This window comes from Anomaloglossus baeobatrachus, chromosome 4 (assembly GCF_048569485.1).
Source record: "Anomaloglossus baeobatrachus isolate aAnoBae1 chromosome 4, aAnoBae1.hap1, whole genome shotgun sequence".
Classification (NCBI taxonomy): domain Eukaryota; kingdom Metazoa; phylum Chordata; class Amphibia; order Anura; family Aromobatidae; genus Anomaloglossus; species Anomaloglossus baeobatrachus.
In genome coordinates this window covers 629,564,405-629,583,604 of record NC_134356.1, presented here as the reverse complement: position 1 = coordinate 629,583,604, position 19,200 = coordinate 629,564,405, and the positions used below count along the sequence as shown (strand labels likewise).

General features: G+C 51.2%; 1 protein-coding gene across 1 annotated transcript in view; it reads left to right on the top strand.

The window, feature by feature from the left end:
- The window catches only part of XAB2 (XPA binding protein 2), a 113,193-nt gene that overhangs the window by 27,410 nt on the left and 66,583 nt on the right, over positions 1 to 19,200 (top strand). The window contains exon 11 of the mRNA XM_075346366.1: positions 10,170 to 10,301. Coding sequence (XP_075202481.1) covers positions 10,170 to 10,301 — 132 coding nt within the window. The remainder of the gene's footprint in view (positions 1 to 10,169; positions 10,302 to 19,200) is intronic.

Sequence of the window (19,200 nt, the reverse complement as noted above, 5' to 3'; positions counted from 1 at the left end):
TTTGTGTCCTCGTCCAGTTCATCAATGTGAAAAGGATTTGCATTTGTTGGATCTGGTGAGAGCACTCAGAATCTACATTTCCCGCACGGCACCTCTGCGCCGCTCGGATGCACTCTTTGTCCTTGTCGCCGGCCAGCGTAAAGGGTTGCAGGCTTCCAAATCCACCCTGGTTCGGTGGATCAAGGAACCAATTCTTGAAGGCTACCGTTCTGCGGGGCTTCCGGTTCCATCAGGGCTGAAGGCCCATTCTACCAGAGCCGTGGGTGCGTCCTGGGCATTACGGCACCAGGCTACGGCTCAGCAAGTGTGCCAGGCGGCTACCTGGTCGAGTCTGCACACTTTTACCAAGCATTATCAGGTGCATACCTATGCTTCGGCGGACGCCAGCCTAGGTAGACAAGTCCTTCAGGCGGCGGTTGCCCACCTGTAGAAAGGGGCCGTTTTACGGCTCTATTACGAGGTATTATTTTACCCACCCAGGGATTGCTTTTGGACATCCCAATTGTCTGGGTCTCCCAATAGAGCGACAAAGAAGAAGGGAATTTTGTTTACTTACCGTAAATTCCTTTTCTTCTAGCTCTAATTGGGAGACCCAGCACCCGCCCCTGTTTTTTTGTATACACATGTTGTTCATGTTGAATGGTTTCAGTTCTCCGATATTCCTTCGGATTGAATTTGCTTAAACCAGTTTATTGGCTTTCCTCCTTCTTGCTTTTGCACTAAAACTGAGGAGCCCGTGATCCCACGGGGGGTGTATAGGCAGAAGGGGAGGGGCCTTACACTTTTAAGTGTAATACTTTGTGTGGCCTCCGGAGGCAGTAGCTATACACCAATTGTCTGGGTCTCCCAATTAGAGCTAGAAGAAAAGGAATTTACGGTAAGTAAACAAAATTCCCTTCTTTTCAAAAGCGTCTAGCCAGGCTTCCGCAGGTCCGCACGTTCCTGCAGGGAGTTTGCCACATAGTCCCACCTTACAAGCGTCCGCTGGAACCCTGGGACCTTAACAGGGTGCTAACGGCTCTTCAGAAACCACCTTTCGAGCCGCTGCGGGATGTCTCTTTATCACGTCTTTCGCAGAAGGTGGCATTTCTTCAGCGCTCTATTGGGAGACCCAGACGATTGGGGTATAGCTACTGCCCTCTGGAGGCCACACAAAGCACTACATTAAAAGTGCAAGGCCCCTCCCCCTCTGGCTATACCCCCCCCGTGGTATCACGGGTTCTCCAGTTTTAGCTTTGTGTGCGAAGGAGGTCAGACATTCCATGCATAGCTCCACAGATTTTAGTCAGCAGTAGCTGCTGACTATTTCGGATGGAAGAAAAGAGGACACATATAGTGTCCCCAGCATGCTCCCTTCTCACCCCTGGATGGTGTTGTAAGGTTGAGGTACCTATTGCTGGTACAGGGCTGGAGCCTGACATGCTGTTTTCCTTCCACATCCCCTGGTAGGGCTCTGTGGAAGTGGGATCCTGCCGGCCTCTCAGCTCTGACGCCGGGCTCCATCCACAGACCCATTAGAACCTGATGGAGACGGAGCAGGAGTACGATCAGGGACAGGCCCTGCATCATACAGGTACTCTGTGTCCCCGGCAGGCACAGACACACTCCGGGCTGGCTGGGTGTTGTAGTGCGCCGGGGACCGCAACGTTGGAGCCAGTGTCCCTACAGATTACTGGGGGATTGTTTGTGTATGGGAACGCAGCGCCGACCCCCTCTGGACCGGGCGGCGCTGCTGTGACTTGTGGTGCGCCGGGGATCCGCCGTCCGCGCTTTTACGGCGGCGGCGGTTATAAATTGAGTCCCCGGCTTTTTGGGCCTAGGACGCCGGCAGCTCCGATTCGTTCCCGCCCCCACCCTGTCATTCAGGGTAGGGGAGAGACGCTGTTCGCTAGCAGCGACGAGGGCTGGAGCCTGATTTACATGCTCCAGCCCTCACACTATGCACAGAGGGAAGCTGGCTTCCCGCTCTTGGCCAGGAACGCCCAGGGCCCGCCCCCCTTCTCTCTCAGGACGCCGGCAGCCATTACATGCAGTCTGGCTGGAGGAAGGACGCAAGGCTCTGGGAGACCTGGACTAGGGGCTATCTGGCGACCACACACCCGCTTTTTAAGCGGGCGGTAAGCGATTTTTCTGTGCTGGTCCCTCTAGTGCCTCACGGTGTATTGGTGTACTGTGTAGGATATAGAGATATTGTATTTCTTGCACTGTAAGGTCGCTTCTGGCTGCATCTCCCAGATCACTCTGTGGAAGCAACAACATGCCATCCTCAAAACGCAAGGCTGCCAAGGCTAGGGCTGTGTATACTGCGTGTGCTGCATGTGGGGCTAATCTACCAGCAGGCTCCGATGACCCCCATTGTGTGCAATGCTCCGACCCGGTGCTGCTTCGCCAGCCGGAGTCAGGAGGGAGAGTGACCCAGGCTGAGACGCCTGTAAGTCCTGCCCCGGTGACAGGGACAGACTTTGCAGTTTTTGCTGATAATATGTCTGTCTCTATGGCAAAAATACTTGAAACCTTGCAATCTATGCATGGGGCTCAGTCTTTGGGCACGGCGAGGCCTCTGTCCTCAGGTCCCCCTCACTTGGAATTAATCCAGCCCACAGGGGAGTCCCCGGCTTCACAGGCCGAGGATTATGAGTCAGATGATAGCCCCAGCCACCCTAAGCGAGCTCGCTGGGAAAGACCCTCGACGTCATCACACTGCTCAGGGTCTCAGCGCAATCAGTCTCCCTGTGATGTGTCTGATGAGAGTGATCAGGAATCCATTCCTGGAACCCCTCTCAACCTGGATACCCCTGATGGGGATGCCATGGTAAACGACCTTATCTCAGCCATCAATAGGCTGTTGGATATTTCTCCCCCAGCCCCTTCAGCAGAAGAGGCGGCTGCGGAGCAGGAGAAGTTTCGTTTCCTTTATCCCAAGCGTAAATTGAGTGCTTTGTTGGATCACGCTGACTTCAGAGAATCAATCCAGAAGCACGACGCTCACCCAGAAAGGCGTTTCTCTAAACGATCTAAAGATACGCGTTTCCCTTTCCCCCCTGAGGTGGTCAAGCGCTGGACACAGTGTCCAAAGGTAGACCCCCCGATTTCCAAACTCGCAGCTAGGTCCATAGTTGCAGTGGAGGATGGCGCTTCACTTAAAGATGCCAATGACAGACAGATGGACCTTTGGTTAAAATCTGTCTATGAAGCTATCGGCGCGTCGTTTGCTCCGGCATTCGCAGCCGTATGGGCACTCCAGGCTATTTCAGCTGGCTTAGCAAAAGTGGATGCTATCATACATCCAGCAGTGCCGCAAGTGGCGCACCTTACCACGCAGATGTCGGCGTTTGCGTCTTACGCTATCAATGCGGTCCTAGAATCTACCAGTCGCACCTCAATGGCGTCCGCCAATTCGGTAGTTTTGCGCAGAGCCTTGTGGTTAAAGGACTGGAAAGCAGATGCTGGTTCCAAAAAATGTTGAACCAGTTTGCCTTTATCTAGAGATAGACTGTTTGGCGAGCCATTGGCTGATATCATTAAGCAGTCTAAGGGTAAAGACTCCTCTTTACCACAACCCAGAACAACCAAACCTCAGCAGAAAAAGTGGCAGCAGAGGTTTCAGTCCTTTCGAGGTTCGGGCAAGACACCATTTACCTCGTACAAAGGGACTCAGAGGACGCAAAGAAACTCAGATTCGTGGCGGGCTCACACGCGCCCCAAGAAAGCAAATGGAGGTACCGCTTCCAAAGCGGCTACCTCATGACTTCCAGCCCCCTCCCTCCGCATCGCCGGTCAGGGGCAGGCTCTCCCGCTTTTCCGGCATTTGGATGTCACAGGTCAAAGACCGGTGGGTGACGGACATTTTGTCTCGCGGGTACAGAATCGAGTTCAATTCTCGTCCTCCAGCTCGGTTCTTCAGAACCTCCCCACGTCCAGACCGAGCAGATGCTCTGCTGCAGGCGGTGGGCTCCCTAAGAGCGGAAGGAGTGGTGATCCCAGTCCCTCCTCAGGAACAAGGGCAAGGGTTTTACTCCAATCTCTTTGTGGTTCCAAAAAAGGACGGCTCGTTCCGTCCTGTTCTGGACCTAAAACGGCTCAACAAACATGTGCACGCCAGGAAGTTCCGGATGGAAACCCTGCGTTCTGTCATTGCCTCAATGTCCAGAGGAGACTTCCTTGCCTCAATAGACATCAAAGATGCTTATCTCCACGTGCCAATTGCTACAGAACATCAACGTTTTCTACGTTTTGTGATAGGAGACGACCATTTTCAGTTCGTAGCTCTGCCATTTGGTCTGGCAACAGCCCCACGGGTCTTCACCAAGGTCATGGCGGCGGTGGTAGCAGTCTTGCACTCTCAGGGACACTCGGTGATCCCTTACCTAGACGATTTATTGGTCAAAGCTCCCTCTCAAGAGGCATGTCAGCACAGCCTGAATGCTACGCTGGAGACCCTACAGTCTTTCGGATGGATCATCAACTTTCCAAAGTCGATCCTATCACCGACTCAATCACTAACGTATCTTGGCATGGAGTTTCATACTCTAGCAGCGATAGTGAAGCTTCCGCTGAACAAGCAGCGGTCACTACAGACAGGGGTGCAATCTCTTCTGCAGGGCCAGTTGCATCCCTTGCGGCGCCTCATGCATTTCCTAGGGAAGATGGTGGCAGCCATGGAAGCAGTTCCCTTTGCGCAGTTTCATCTGCGCCCACTTCAATGGGACATTCTCCGCCAATGGGACGGGAAGTCAACGTCCCTGGACAGGAAAGTCTCGCTTTCCCAGACGGCCAAGGACTCCCTACAATGGTGGCTCCTTCCCACCTCATTGTCTCAGGGAAGATCCTTCCTGCCCCCATCCTGGGCAGTAGTCACGACAGATGCGAGTCTGTCAGGGTGGGGAGCAGTATTTCTCCACCACAGGGCTCAGGGGACGTGGACACCGCAGGAGTCCACCCTTCAGATCAATGTTCTGGAGATCAGAGCAGTGTATCTTGCTCTACTGGCCTTCCAACAGTGGCTGGAAGGAAAGCAGATCCGAATCCAATCGGACAACTCCACAGCGGTGGCATACATCAACCACCAAGGAGGGACGCGCAGTCGGCAAGCCTTCCAAGAAGTCCGGCGCATTCTAATGTGGGTGGAGGACAGAGCATCCACCATATCCGCGGTTCACATCCCAGGCGTAGAAAACTGGGAAGCAGACTTCCTCAGTCGCCAGGGCATGGACGCAGGGGAATGGTCCCTTCACCCGGACGTGTTTCAGGAAATCTGTCGCCGCTGGGGAGTGCCGGACGTCGACCTAATGGCATCCCGGCACAACAACAAGGTCCCGGCATTCATGGCGAGGTCGCGCGATCAAAGAGCTCTGGCGGCAGACGCCTTGGTTCAAGATTGGTCGCAGTTTCAGCTCCCATACGTGTTTCCGCCTCTGGCGCTCTTGCCCAGAGTGCTACGCAAGATCAGATCCGAGTGCAGCCGCATCATACTCGTCGCTCCAGACTGGCCGAGGAGGTCGTGGTATCCGGATCTGTGGCATCTCACGATCGGTCGACCGTGGTCACTGCCAGACCGACCAGACTTACTGTCCCAAGGGCCGTTTTTTCCATCAGAATTCTGCGGCCCTGAACCTGACTGTGTGGCCATTGAGTCCTGGATCCTAGCATCTGCAGGATTATCTCAAGGAGTCGTTGCCACAATGAGACAAGCTAGAAAGTCGAATTCGGCTAAGATCTACCACAGAACGTGGAAGATTTTCTTATCCTGGTGCTCTACTCAGGGAGTGTCTCCCTGGCCATTTGCATTGCCCAAGTTTCTTTCCTTCCTGCAATCGGGGTTAGAAAAGGGCTTGTCGCTCAGCTCCCTTAAAGGGCAAGTTTCGGCACTATCCGTGTTTTTTCAGAAGCGTCTAGCACGTCTTTCTAAGGTGCGCACGTTCCTGCAGGGGGTCTGTCATATTGTGCCCCCGTACAAGCGGCCGTTAGATCCATGGGATCTGAACAGGGTACTAGTTGCTCTCCAGAAGCCGCCCTTCGAGCCTCTGAAGGAAGTTTCCTTTTCTCGGCTGTCACAGAAAGTGGCGTTTCTTGTTGCGATCACATCGCTTCGGCGAGTGTCTGAGCTGGCAGCTCTGTCATCCAAGGCTCCCTTCCTGGTGTTCCACCAGGACAAGGTAGTGCTGCGCCCTATTCCGGAGTTTCTCCCTAAAGTCGTATCCTCTTTTCATCTTAATCAGGATATATCCTTGCCTTCGTTTTGTCCTCATCCGGTTCACCGGTATGAAAAGGACTTACGTTTGCTAGATCTGGTGAGAGCACTCAGAATCTACATTTCCCGCACGGCGCCCATGCGCCGTGCCGATGCACTTTTTGTCCTTGTCGCTGGTCCGCGCAAGGGGTTGCAGGCTTCTAAAGCCACCCTGGCTCGATGGATCAAAGAACCAATTCTAGAGGCCTACCGTTCTGCGGGGCTTCCGGTTCCTTCAGGGCTAAAAGCCCACTCAACCAGAGCCGTGGGTGCGTCCTGGGCATTACGTCACCAGGCTTCGGCTCAACAGGTGTGCCAGGCAGCTACCTGGTCCAGTCTGCACACTTTCACCAAGCATTATCAGGTGCATACCTATGCTTCGGCGGATGCCAGCTTAGGTAGAAGAGTCCTGCAGGCGGCAGTGACACCCCCGTAGGGGAGGGCTGTTTTGCAGCTCTAACATGAGGTATTTCTTTACCCACCCAGGGACAGCTTTTGGACGTCCCAATCGTCTGGGTCTCCCAATAGAGCGCTGAAGAAGAAGGGAATTTTGTTACTTACCGTAAATTCCTTTTCTTCTAGCTCTTATTGGGAGACCCAGCACCCGCCCTGTTGTCCTTCGGGATGTTTTTTTGTTGTTTGCGGGTACACATGTTGTTCATGTTGAACGGTTTTTCAGTTCTCCGATGTTATTCGGAGTTAATTTGTTTAAACCAGTTATTGGCTTCCTCCTTCTTGCTTTGGCACTAAAACTGGAGAACCCGTGATACCACGGGGGGGGTATAGCCAGAGGGGGAGGGGCCTTGCACTTTTAATGTAGTGCTTTGTGTGGCCTCCAGAGGGCAGTAGCTATACCCCAATCGTCTGGGTCTCCCAATAAGAGCTAGAAGAAAAGGAATTTACGGTAAGTAACAAAATTCCCTTCTTCTAGTGGCAGTTACATCGCTCCGTAGAGTGTCGGAGCTGGCAGCGCTGTCATGCAAAGCCCCCTTCCTGGTTTTTCACCAGGATAAGGTGGTTCTGCGTCCTGTTCCGGAATTTCTCCCTAAGGTGGTATCTCCTTTTCATCTCAATCAGGATATCTCCTTACCTTCATTTTGCCCTAATCCAATTCACCAATGTGAAAAGGATTTGCACTCATTAGATCTGGTGAGAGCACTCCGGCTCTACGTGTCTCGCACGGCGCCCCTGCGCCGTTCAGATGCGCTCTTTGTCCTTGTCGCTGGCCAGCGTAAGGGTTCGCAGGCTTCCAAGTCAACCTTGGCTCGGTGGATCAAGGAACCGATTCTTGAAGCCTACCGTTCTTCTGGGCTTCCGCTTCCTTCGGGGCTGAAAGCCCATTCTACCAGAGCCGTGGGTGCGTCCTGGGCATTGCGGCACCGGGCTACGGCTCAGCAGGTGTGTCAGGCAGCTACCTGGTCTAGTCTGCACACTTTCACGAAACACTATCAGGTGCATACCTATGCTTCGGCAGACGCCAGTCTAGGTAGGCGAGTCCTTCAGGCGGCGGTTGCCCACCTGTAAGAGGGGGTCGTTTTCGTCTCTTTTTTATCGAGGTATTCTTTTACCCACCCAGGGACTGCTTTTGGACGTCCCAATTGTCTGGGTCTCCCAATGGAGCGACAAAGAAGGGAATTTTGTTTACTTACCGTAAATTCCTTTTCTTCTAGCTCCTATTGGGAGACCCAGCACCCGCCCCTGTTCCCTTCGGGCTGTTTGTTCTTTTGTGTACTCATGTTGAATGGTTCTTTTGGTTCATGGTTTTCAGTTCTCCGAACATCCTTCGGATTGAATTTACCTTAAACCAATTTATAAGTTTCCTCCTTCCTGCTTTTGCACCAAAACTGAGGAGCCCGTGATGCACGGGAGGGTGTATAGGCAGAGGGGAGGGGTTACACTTTTTAAAGTGTAATACTTTGTGTGGCCTCCGGAGACAGAAGCTATACACCCAATTGTGTGGGTCTCCCAATAGGAGCTAGAAGAAAAGGAATTTACGGTAAGTAAACAAAATTCCCTTCTTTGCTATAGTGACAACCGCCAAAGGTTGTTATGGTTGTCACGTTTGAGCTCTCTAATTTATCATACATGCCGGTATCAAGGTTGGGAATTTTGGGGAGACCACAAATGGGGTCCCTCTCCGTTCGATTCACAGAGATGGCTTTCAAATCAATCTGCGCAGATATAATTAATTCTGACAATAATGATCACACTGAGACGTGTTCACTGTTTGAGTAGAAGCAGGCTTCTGACCCGTGTATTAACCCCTTCAGCCCCCGGGCACTTTCCGTTTTTGCGTTTTTGTTTTTTGCTCCCCTTCTTCCGAGAGGCGTAACTTTTTTTATTTTTCCATCAATCTTGCCATATGAGGGCTTGTTTTTTGCGGGACGAGTTGTACTTTTAAATGAAACCATAAGTTTTACCATATAGTGTACTGGAAAACGGCAAAAAAATTCCAAGTGCGGAAAAATTGCAAAAAAAGTGGGATTGTACAATAGTTTTTGGGATATTTTATTCACCGTGTTCACTATATGGTAAAACTGATGTGTGGGTATGATGCCTCAGGTCGGTGCGAGTTTATAGACACCAAACATGTATAGGTTTACTTGTATCTAAGGGGTTAAAAAAAATTCACAAGCTTGTCCGAAAAACGTGGCGCACGTTTTGCGCCATTTTCCAAAACCCGTAGCGTTCTCATTTTTCAGGATCTGAGGCTCAGTGATGGCTTATTTTTTGCGTCTTGACCTAACGTTCTTAACGGTACCATTTTTGCGCAGATGCTACGTTTTGATCGCCTGTTATTGCATTTTGCGCAAAATTTGCGGCGACCAAAAAACGTAATTTTGGCGTTTGGAATTTTTTTGCCGCTACGCCGTTTACTGATCAGATTCATTGATTTTATATTTTGATAGATCGGGCATTTCTGAACGCGGCGATACCAAATATGTGTGTATTTTTTATTTTTTTAACCCTTTAATTTTCAATGGGGTGAAAGGGGGGTGATTTGAACTTTTAGGTTTTTTATTTTTTTTTAATTTTTTAAAACTTTTTTTTTTACTTTTTTTTTTTATTTTACTAGTCCCCCTAGGGGGCTATTGCGATCAGCAATCCGATCGCTTTGCACAATCTGCAGATCTCAGCTACAGAGCTGAGAACTGCAGATTTGCTGCTTCACTTTCAATGCCAGCTGTATTCCGGCATTGAGAGGAAGTGACTCATGTTAGCCACAGGCGTCATCACATGACCCTGTGCTACCATGGCAACCGCCGAAAGTCACGTGATCATGTCACGTGACTTCCGGCGGGGGCGGGGTAAGTCACTGTAATGGCGGCGCCCATATACATATCGCTGCCAAGACTTTGGCAGCGAAATGTAAGGGGTTAATGGCCGCGGGTGGAAGCGATTCCACCCGCGGCTAGCAGGCACACATCAGCTGTTGATAACAGCTGATATGAGCGCGTCTCGCTGCCGCCCGCCGGCGGCAGGGGGCGGGGCTTACCGGGAAACGATCCATGACGTATCTAGTACGTCATGGGTCGTTAAGGGGTTAAAGAATCTTGTGATTATACAATACCATATTCGACTTCGACCTTGGAGCAAGAACAAGGAGTTAACATCCCACATGGTGTGAACCAACTGATTACAAATTCTCTCAGTATGTTATGACTACCTCTTTGATCATTGTTCCTTTTGGCTTCGTTATCTTTAACACCTTACTGTACACACATCTTAGAATCGTATTATGGCGTCTGTGCGATTGTCGTATAGACACACAGATAATTATGCAACGACATTTATATTTTGATTATTTACACACCCAGATGATCTTATTACATGTGGACAAACTGCCTAAAGCCCAGGCCTACCCTCACACTGGCAGTTATCATTTTCCGTACTCCCCTTGTATTTTGAGTATAGGTATCTGTTATGTCTCTACTTGCAGAAAGCCACAGCGATACCGGCACGCAAGGCTGAATATTTTGATGCCTCGGAGCCGGTGCAGAATAGGCTATACAAGTCCCTGAAAGTGTGGTCCATGCTGGCGGACCTGGAGGAAAGTCTGGGCACATTCAAGGTACGTCGTCACCCTGACTAATATCACTCGTCTGCCTAGTCTTGTCATGGAGTCCTGATAATATCCAGGGTTGTGCTAGATCCAGAAATTGTATGTGATACAATGCTCTAGTGAAGGAGTTTACAATTTCCAGTAGCTTTTAAGGGACGATTGTTTTTCACCGTTTTGACGGAAGTTTCGTCATCAGATTGAAGATCTGTCAACGCTTTTTTTTTTCCCCCTCTGTTCACAACTTTAGTCTTAAACGTTCCATCTATGGCCCGTCGGTGCGTCTTTAAAGGTTACTTACAGTACTTTTTGTCTAGTATTTTCTGCTCCCCTAAAAGTGTTTAAGATGAGAGGGTTTGAGTCCTGAGGGCCCACTGACCGCTCAAAGGACCCTTATTTACTCAACCTCTTCATGAGCTCATGGACAGAGCAGTGAATGGGCTCAATAGTAAGTCAATGTTTTTACGGAAGAGCCAAACGCAGTACCTTGCAAAAGACAAACTTGGAACCCCACTGATGATGATATGTATTAATTTATATAGCGCTATTAATTTCACAGCGCTTTACATACATTGTGAGCCCCAATGGGGACAGTGTTCCCAATCAGTATGTTTTGGAGTGTGGGAGGAAACCGGAGTACCCGGAGGAAACCCACGCAAACACTGGGAGAACATACAAACTCCCTGCAGATGTCCTTGGTAGAATTTGAACCCAGGACCCCAGCGCTGCAAGGCTGCAGTGCTAACCACTGAGCCACCGTGCCACCACTGATCTACAGCCCTAAAAAAATATATAAAATTTGTACCACTTAAAGTGAACCTGTCAGGTTGCCTATGCACCCAGAGCCACGAGCAGTTCTGGGTACATATTGCTAATCCCTGCCTAAAGTTCCCTGTAGCTAGTAGCATACGTTTTTTCTAAAAATCTCTAGCTATTTCTAAAGATATTTTATCATATGCTAATGAGGCTAGCGACTAGTCGAAAGGGCGTTAGGTCCCTTGGCTAGTCGGCCCCCTTGGCATGTAAGCATGCCCATATCATGCTAATGAATGCGCAGCATCAGAGGCATGGTCAGGCTCACCTCTGCTGCCACCGCTAGTTTTCGGCTCAGTGCGCATGATCACGCATACTATGAAGCTGGGTGTACATGTCCCGGCTTCAAACTGGTGTAGTGTGCATGACTGGAAGTCTGGGTACATTCTGATGTTGCGCACTGAGCCAAAAACCAGCGGTGGCAGCAGAGGTGAGCCCGACCATGCCTTTGATGCTGTGCGTTCATTAGCATGTTACGGGCGTGCTTACATGCTAAGGGGGCTGACTAGCCAAGAGAACTAACGCCCTTGGGACTAGTCATTGGCCTCATTAGCATACGATAAAAGATGTTTCTTTATCGTTCCTATGGGAGACCCAGACATTGGGTGTATAGCTTCTGCCTCCGGAGGACACACAAAGTACTACACTCAAAAGTGTAGCTCCTCCCTCTGAGCTTATACACCCCCTGGAGAACCGGATCTAGCCAGTTTATCGCTTTGTGTTCAGGAGGCATACATCCACACATGCATTCTCATCTGATTTTTCATTTTTGGAAAGAGTTTGAAGAAAAGCGGGTCCAAGCTTGGACCCCCGGCATGTCCCTTCTCACCCCACTGTGTCGGCGGTGCTGTTAAGGTTGATTCCAAGGCTGGAGCCTTACATGCCGTGCTCCTTCACCATCCCTCCTGGGCTCTGGCTTGAAGTGGGAGCCAGCACGGTTCTCCATGCTTGGCAGGAGACCGGTCTCCATCCGCAGCCCTTCCGGATCCTGCTGGACCGGAGCAAGCTAAGTACCTGAGACGTTTATATATTGGGGGTCCCTGTACTTTATTGTTGTGGGAGAGTGTGCTGAGTGAGTTTTATGACATTTCCGGCGGGTTCTCTGGCTGTCGCCTGAGAACCGCGCCGATGGTGCCTGCGCGCCGGCCGCACCGCTCAAATTTAGGCCCCGGCTTCGCCGGAGGCCTACTTTCGGTTTCACTGCCCTCGCATGTCATTCATGCAGAGGGACAGCGCGGTTCCGCCCAGCGGTCGTTCTGCACAGGGGAGGGACACTCCTCACTGGGTACATGTCTCCTCCCCTGTAAGTCTCTATGGCCCTCCAGATCCCGCTCTCAGAGTGAGTCCCGCCCCCTCTCTTCGCTTCGGCGCCATTTTCTCAGCGTTTTTCCCTGCGATCAGCACTGGTCTGCAGCATCCCTGCTGAGGTGCTTGGGGGTCCGGGCTTCGGGATCTGGAGGGCACACAACACTGCTCCAGCGGTCTGGTAAGCCACAACCTCTGGTTGTGGACCTCTGTATATGCTCTCTGGGGGTCGTTCTGGCAGAGCCCCCACTCCAGCAGCATGTCTCACACGAGGAGCAAGGCTCCAAAGCTGTATTCAGTATGCACTGCATGTAAGCTCCTACTGCCTGAACCGAGCACCTATCCACATTGTGATGCCTGCTCTAACCTGACTATGCCTCAGCCTGGAATCGCACCCCCAGTGGTCTCTCCGGCTGCTCCGGCTCCTGTGGCTGAACCCCCGGCTTGGGTAGAATCCTTATCTAGGTCTATCTCCCAGTCTTTTGCCGACTCCATGGGACAGCTGTCCCGGACTTTGCTGAACATGCATCAGCCCCCTTCACAGGGTGCCTCTGCTGCTAGGGGTCTCTCAGGACCGGAGCTCACAGAGGATTCATTATCTGGTCCCAGACCCCGTCCTCCTAAGAGGAGACGCAGGGCTCCCTCTCCTTCCTCGTCCCGCGGCTCTTTTTCAGAAGCTGACTCGCAGGACGAGGAGGATGCCTTTACAGGGGGCTCGGAGGCTAACTCCATGTGCCCCATTGATCTGTCCGAAAGTGACTCAGATGTTAGTGATTTGATTGCGTCCATTAATTCTGTACTGGATCTCAATCCGCCAGTATCAGAGGAGCAACCCTCTCTGGCAGAAAAGCACCAGTTTACCTCGCCTAAGAGGACAAAGAGTGTGTTCTTTTACCACTCCAGTTTTCAGGCCGCTGTGACCAAGCCTAGGGCCTGTCCTGACAAACGCTTCCCAAAGCGTGGTTCTGATGACCGTTTTCCCTTTCCACCTGAGGTGGTCAAGGAGTGGGCTCATTCACCAAAGGTAGACCCCCCGGTGTCTAGACTCTCAGCCCGGACCGTTGTATCAGTGGCTGATGGCACCTCTCTTAAGGATTCCACTGACCGCCAGGTTGACCTTCTGGCCAAATCTGTATATGAGGCGGCAGGGGCCTCGTTTTCTCCGACGTTTGCAGCAGTGTGGGCTCTCAAAGCCATCTCTGCTTCTCTAGAGGAGATGCATTCCCTCGCCAGGGAATCTATGCCCGAAATGGATACCTTAACTTACCAAGCTTCAGCTTTTTTATCCTATGCCATGTCTGCCATGCTGGAGGCTTCTCACCGCACTGCGGTGGCTTCGGCTAATTCACTCGCTATCCGTAGGATCTTGTGGCTTCGAGAGTGGAAGGCAGATGCTTCTTCAAAGAAGTACCTTGCTGGACTCCCTTTTGCTGGGTCCAGGCTGTTCGGTGAACAGCTGGATGAAATTATTAAGGAGGCTACTGGCGGGAAGAGTACTTCCATGCCACAAACCAAAACCAGGAAACCTGTCCAGGGTAGGAATCAGTCGAGGTTTCGTTCCTTTCGTTCCTCCAACTGGTCGTCCTCTAAGCCCTCGGCCTCGTCCACTAACTCAGCCAAGGACCAAAAATCCAACTGGCGCACAAAAGCGCGTCCACAGAAGACCGCAGGAGCTGCTGCCACTAAGGCAGCCTCCTCTTGACTATCTGTCCGCGCCAGCAACGTCCTTAGTCGGTGGCAGGCTCTCCCACTTTGGTGACGCGTGGTTTCAACACGTCTCCGATCAGTGGGTGCGGGATATCATCTCCCACGGCTACAGGATAGAATTCTCTTCCAACCCTCCAGACAGATTTTTTATGTCAACTCCTCCCTGCTCCAAGGCCGCCGCCTTCTCTCAGGCCGTGGCATCCTTGCAGGCCAACGGAGTAATTGTACCGGTTCCCGCCCGGGAACGGTTCAGAGGTGTCTACTCAAATCTCTTCCTAGTCCCCAAAAAGGACGGTTCCTTCCAGCCCATCCTGGATCTCAAGCTTCTCAACAAGCATGTTCAGGTGCGGCATTTTCACATGGAGTCTCTGCGGTCAGTCATTGCCTCAATGACCCAAGGGGATTTCCTGGCATCCATCGACATCAGAGATGCCTATCTGCATGTGCCAATTGCAGTTTCACACCAGCGTTGGTTACGTTTTGCAATCTGAGAGGAACATTTCCAATTCGTGGCTCTTCCCTTCGGGTTAGCCACGGCCCCTCGGGTATTCACCAAGGTCATGGCAGCAGTGGTTGCGGTTCTGCACCTCCAGGGGTTGGCAGTGATTTCTTACCTGGATGACCTTCTAGTCAAGGCTTCATCCAGCGCAGACTGTCAGCGGAGTGTCTCGCTCACTCTCGCCACTCTAGTCCAATTCGGGTGGCTTGTCAATCTGCCCAAATCCACTCTGACTCCGACCCAGAGGCTCACGTACCTAGGGATGCAGTTCGAGACTCTGCCGGCACTTGTGAAGTTGCCCTTAATCAAACAGCAGTCCCTCCAACTGGCGGTACGCTCTCTACTGAGGCCCCGCCGTTATTCCATCAGGCACCTGATGCAGGTGCTGGGTCAGATGGTGGCGTCAATGGAGGCTGTTCCCTTTGCCCAGTTCCATCTGCGTCCACTGCAGCTGGACATTCTCCGCTGTTGGGACAAGCGGCCTTCCTCCTTGCACAGGTTAGTGGCTCTGTCGCCACAGACCAGGAGCTCTCTTCAGTGGTGGCTTCGGCCCCTCTCTCTGTCTCAGGGACGCTCCTTCCTGGCCCCGTCCTGGGTGATCCTCACCACGGATGCCAGTCTATCCGGCTGGGGAACGGTATGTCTCCACCGCCGAGCACAGGGCACTTGGACTCTGTCCGAGTCAGCCCTTTCAATCAATGTGCTGGAAACCAGAGCAGTGCTTCTGGCTCTCCTAGCTTTTCACCACCTATTGGCGGGCAAGCACATCCTAGTCCAGTCAGACAACGCGACAGCGGTTGCCTACATCAATCACCAAGGCGGGACACGCAGCCGCCTGGCAATGTTGGAGGTACAACGCATCCTTCAATGGACGGAGGACTCCAAGTCCACCATATCCGCAGTCCACATCCCAGGCGTGGAAAACTGGGAAGCAGATTATCTCAGCCGTCAGACCGTGGACAGTGGCGAGTGGTCCCTGCATCCGGCAGTGTTTCAGTCAATCTGCCGCAAGTGGGGCACTCCGGAAGTGGACCTAATGGCATCCCGTCACAACAACAAGGTTCCGGTTTACGTGGCTCGCTCCCACGATCCTCAGGCCTTCGCCGCGGACGCTCTGGTTCAAGACTGGTCCCAGTTTCGTCTGTCCTACGTGTTTCCCCCTCTAGCTCTCTTGCCCAGAGTTCTGCGCAAGATCAGAATGGAGGGCCGTCGAGTCATCCTCATTGCTCCGGACTGGCCCAGGCGAGCTTGGTACCCAGACCTGCTCCATCTGTCCGTAGAGGTGCCGTGGCATCTTCCGGACCGTCCAGACCTTCTCTCACAAGGTCCGTTTTTCCGCCAGAATTCTGCGGCTCTCAGATTGACGGCGTGGCTCTTGAGTCCTGGATCTTGACGACTTCTGGTATCCCTCCTGAAGTCATCTCCACTATGACTCGGGCCCGTAAGTCTTCCTCTGCCAAGATCTATCACAGGACTTGGAAAATGTTCCTGTCCTGGTGTCGCTCTTCCGGCCATCCTCCTTGGCCTTTTTCCTTGCCGACCCTTCTGTCTTTTCTACAGTCCGGTCTGCAGATGGGACTGTCCTCAACTCTCTCAAGGGATAAGTCTCGGCTCTGTCAGTGCTGTTCCAGCGGCGTATCGCCCGGCTGGCTCAGGTCCGCACCTTCATGCAAGGTGCGTCTCACATCATTCCGCCTTACCGGTGGCCCTTGGATCCCTGGGACCTCAATTTGGTTCTCACGGTTTTGCAGAAACCCCCCTTTGAGCCTCTTAGGGAGGTTTCTTTGTTTCGTCTTTCACAGAAAGTGGTCTTTCTAGTGGCCATAACTTCCCCCAGGAGAGTCTCTGATTTGGCTGCGCTCTCTTCGAAGTCACCTTTTTTGTTTTTTCATCAAGACAAGGTGGTTCTCCGTCCGACTCCGGACTTTCTCCCTAAGGTGGTTTCTCCTTTCCACCTTAACCAGGACATTACCCTAACTTCCTTTTGTCCGGCTCCTGTTCATCGCTTTGAAAAAGCGTTGCATACTCTGGATCTGGTGCGGGCGCTCCGGATTTATGTGTCTCGCACCGCTGCTCTTAGGCGGTGCACCTCTCTTTTTGTGCTAACCACAGGTCGGCGTAAGGGCCTCTCTGCTTCTAAGCCGACCTTAGCCCGTTGGATTAGGTCGACCATTTCGGATGCCTACCAGTGTTCTCAGGTGCCTCCCCCGCCGGGGATCAAGGCACACTCGACCAGAGCTGTCTGTGCCTCTTGGGCTTTCAGGCACCAGGCTACGGCTCAGCAAGTCTGTCAGGCTGCCACTTGGACTAGCCTGCATACCTTTTCAAAGCACTACCAAGTGCATGCTCATGCTTCGGCAGATGCGAGCTTGGGCAGACGCATCCTTCAGGCGGCTGTCGCCCATTTGTGAAGTTGGGCTCCGCCTACTCAGTTTGTCTGTGTTTATTCCCACCCATGGATTGCTTTGAGACGTCCCATGGTCTGGGTCTCCCATAGGAACGATAAAGAAAAAGAGAATTTTGTTACTTACCGTAAATTCTTTTTCTTATAGTTCCGTATTGGGAGACCCAGCACTCTCCCTGTTGCCTGTTGGCAGTTTCTTGTTCCGCGTGTTATCACCGGCTGTTGTCGTGGACAGAGTCTCCGGTTGTTCCGGCTCTTGCTCTGTTTTTACTTGTGGGTGGCTATTCTCCTTCAGCTTTTGCACTAAACTGGCTAGATCTGGTTCCCCAGGGGGTGTATAAGCTCAGAGGGAGGAGCTACACTTTTGAGTGTAGTACTTTGTGTGTCCTCCGGAGGCAGAAGCTATACACCATGGTCTGGGTCTCCCAATACGGAACTATAAGAAAAAGAATTTACGGTAAGTAAACAAAATTCTCTACTTTTTCTAAATATCTCTATGTATGCCACTAGATGCAGGGATTATCACTATGCACCAAGGACTGCTCGTTATCCTGGCTGCATATTGCACCTGACAGGATCCCTTTAACTCCTCATGACCACCCCAACAAGTGATGATTTAAAGGGGCTCTCCAGTTGAAGGAGAGAGTGCATTAATCTTTGCATTATACAGCTTAATATGCTTCCACTTTCCAGAAATATCCTGATCTGAAGGTAAGCTCTCCGGTTCCGGCAAGTCCACTTCCCCTTTTTGTGCTGAACGTCTCCTGAGTTGGCTTGTTGATAGTGGTCTGTATGAAGGGGGCTGGCTGACCTGTGTCATGTATAAAAGCTGAGCCAGCCTCCTTTTCAGAAAACAATTTAAGAAACGCTGCCCGGTTTTGAGCACAGGGCAAAAGTTGACCGGTCGGGACCAGAGTGGATGTTTAGAATGGAGGAAGCTTGGATGAAGTATGGTAAGGGTACGTGCCCACGATGCGGACATGCTGCGTCCTGGACGCCAGTTTCTCCGCAGGAGAACACAGCTGCCAGTGCCCACGATCAGGGTTTGAGGCGCTGTGGATTTTAGCTATGCTCTCCCTGTGGAGAACACTAGTGTCTTTGCAATCATAAACTGACATGCTGCTGCTCGGAAAGCTGCGCCAAGTGTCTGTTTTTGCTGCGGAGAAAAAAAAGCACAGCGGGCAGGAGATGTCTCTAAATCCCATCCATTCTGCTGGTACAACGCTGAGTTTTGGAACCTGCAAAAACACACTACATCCAAAATACTGCTATTCCTGATCGTGGGCACGCAGCCTAATAGTTTCTATCACTTTTAGGCACATTTAAGGATACTGATTTGTAGCAGGCCATCCCCTTTAAAAAATTTCCATAGAAGGAACTCCTGTGATATGACAGGTTCCAGTCTTAGCATTATAATGATTAAAGAACATCTGTCAGCAGGTTTTTGCTATTTAATCTGAGAGCCACATAATGTAGGGGCAGAGGCCCTGTTTACAGCTATGTCACTTACTGGGCGCTGTGTGTTGTAGTTTCAATGCAATTAGAGTTTTATCAGCAGCAGATTATCAGTGCAGGACTAGTTATCATGTGCCAGTCAGGCTAATCTGTGTAACCCCACCCCCACCACTGATTGGCATCTTGCTGACAATGTACAGTATATAAAGAAAGCTGCCAATCAGGGGTGTGGGCGGGGTTATACACTGCTCAGCATTATGAGCTCTGCTACATCTACTGCAGAGAAGACAGGGATTCTAGCAAAACTGCACTAAGCAGACCAGTAAGTGACACATCACTGGAATCAGGATCTCAGACCCTACATCATGCTACTTTTAGATTCCATAGCAAAAAACCTGGTGACAGAGATTCCCTTTCATAAAGCCATAGCTTCTTTGTTATGACACACACACATACATACATATATATATATATATATATATAATATATATATAATGTATCTCTATCTATCTATGTATATCTCTATACAGTGCCTACAAGTAGTATTCAACCCCCTGCAGATTTAGCAGGTTTGATAAGATGCAAATAAGTTAGAGCCTGCAAACTTCAAACAAGAGCAGGATTTATTAACAGATGCATAAATCTTACAAACCAACAAGTTATGTTGCTCAGTTAAATTTTAATAAATTTTCAACATAAAAGTGTGGGTCAATTATTATTCAACCTTT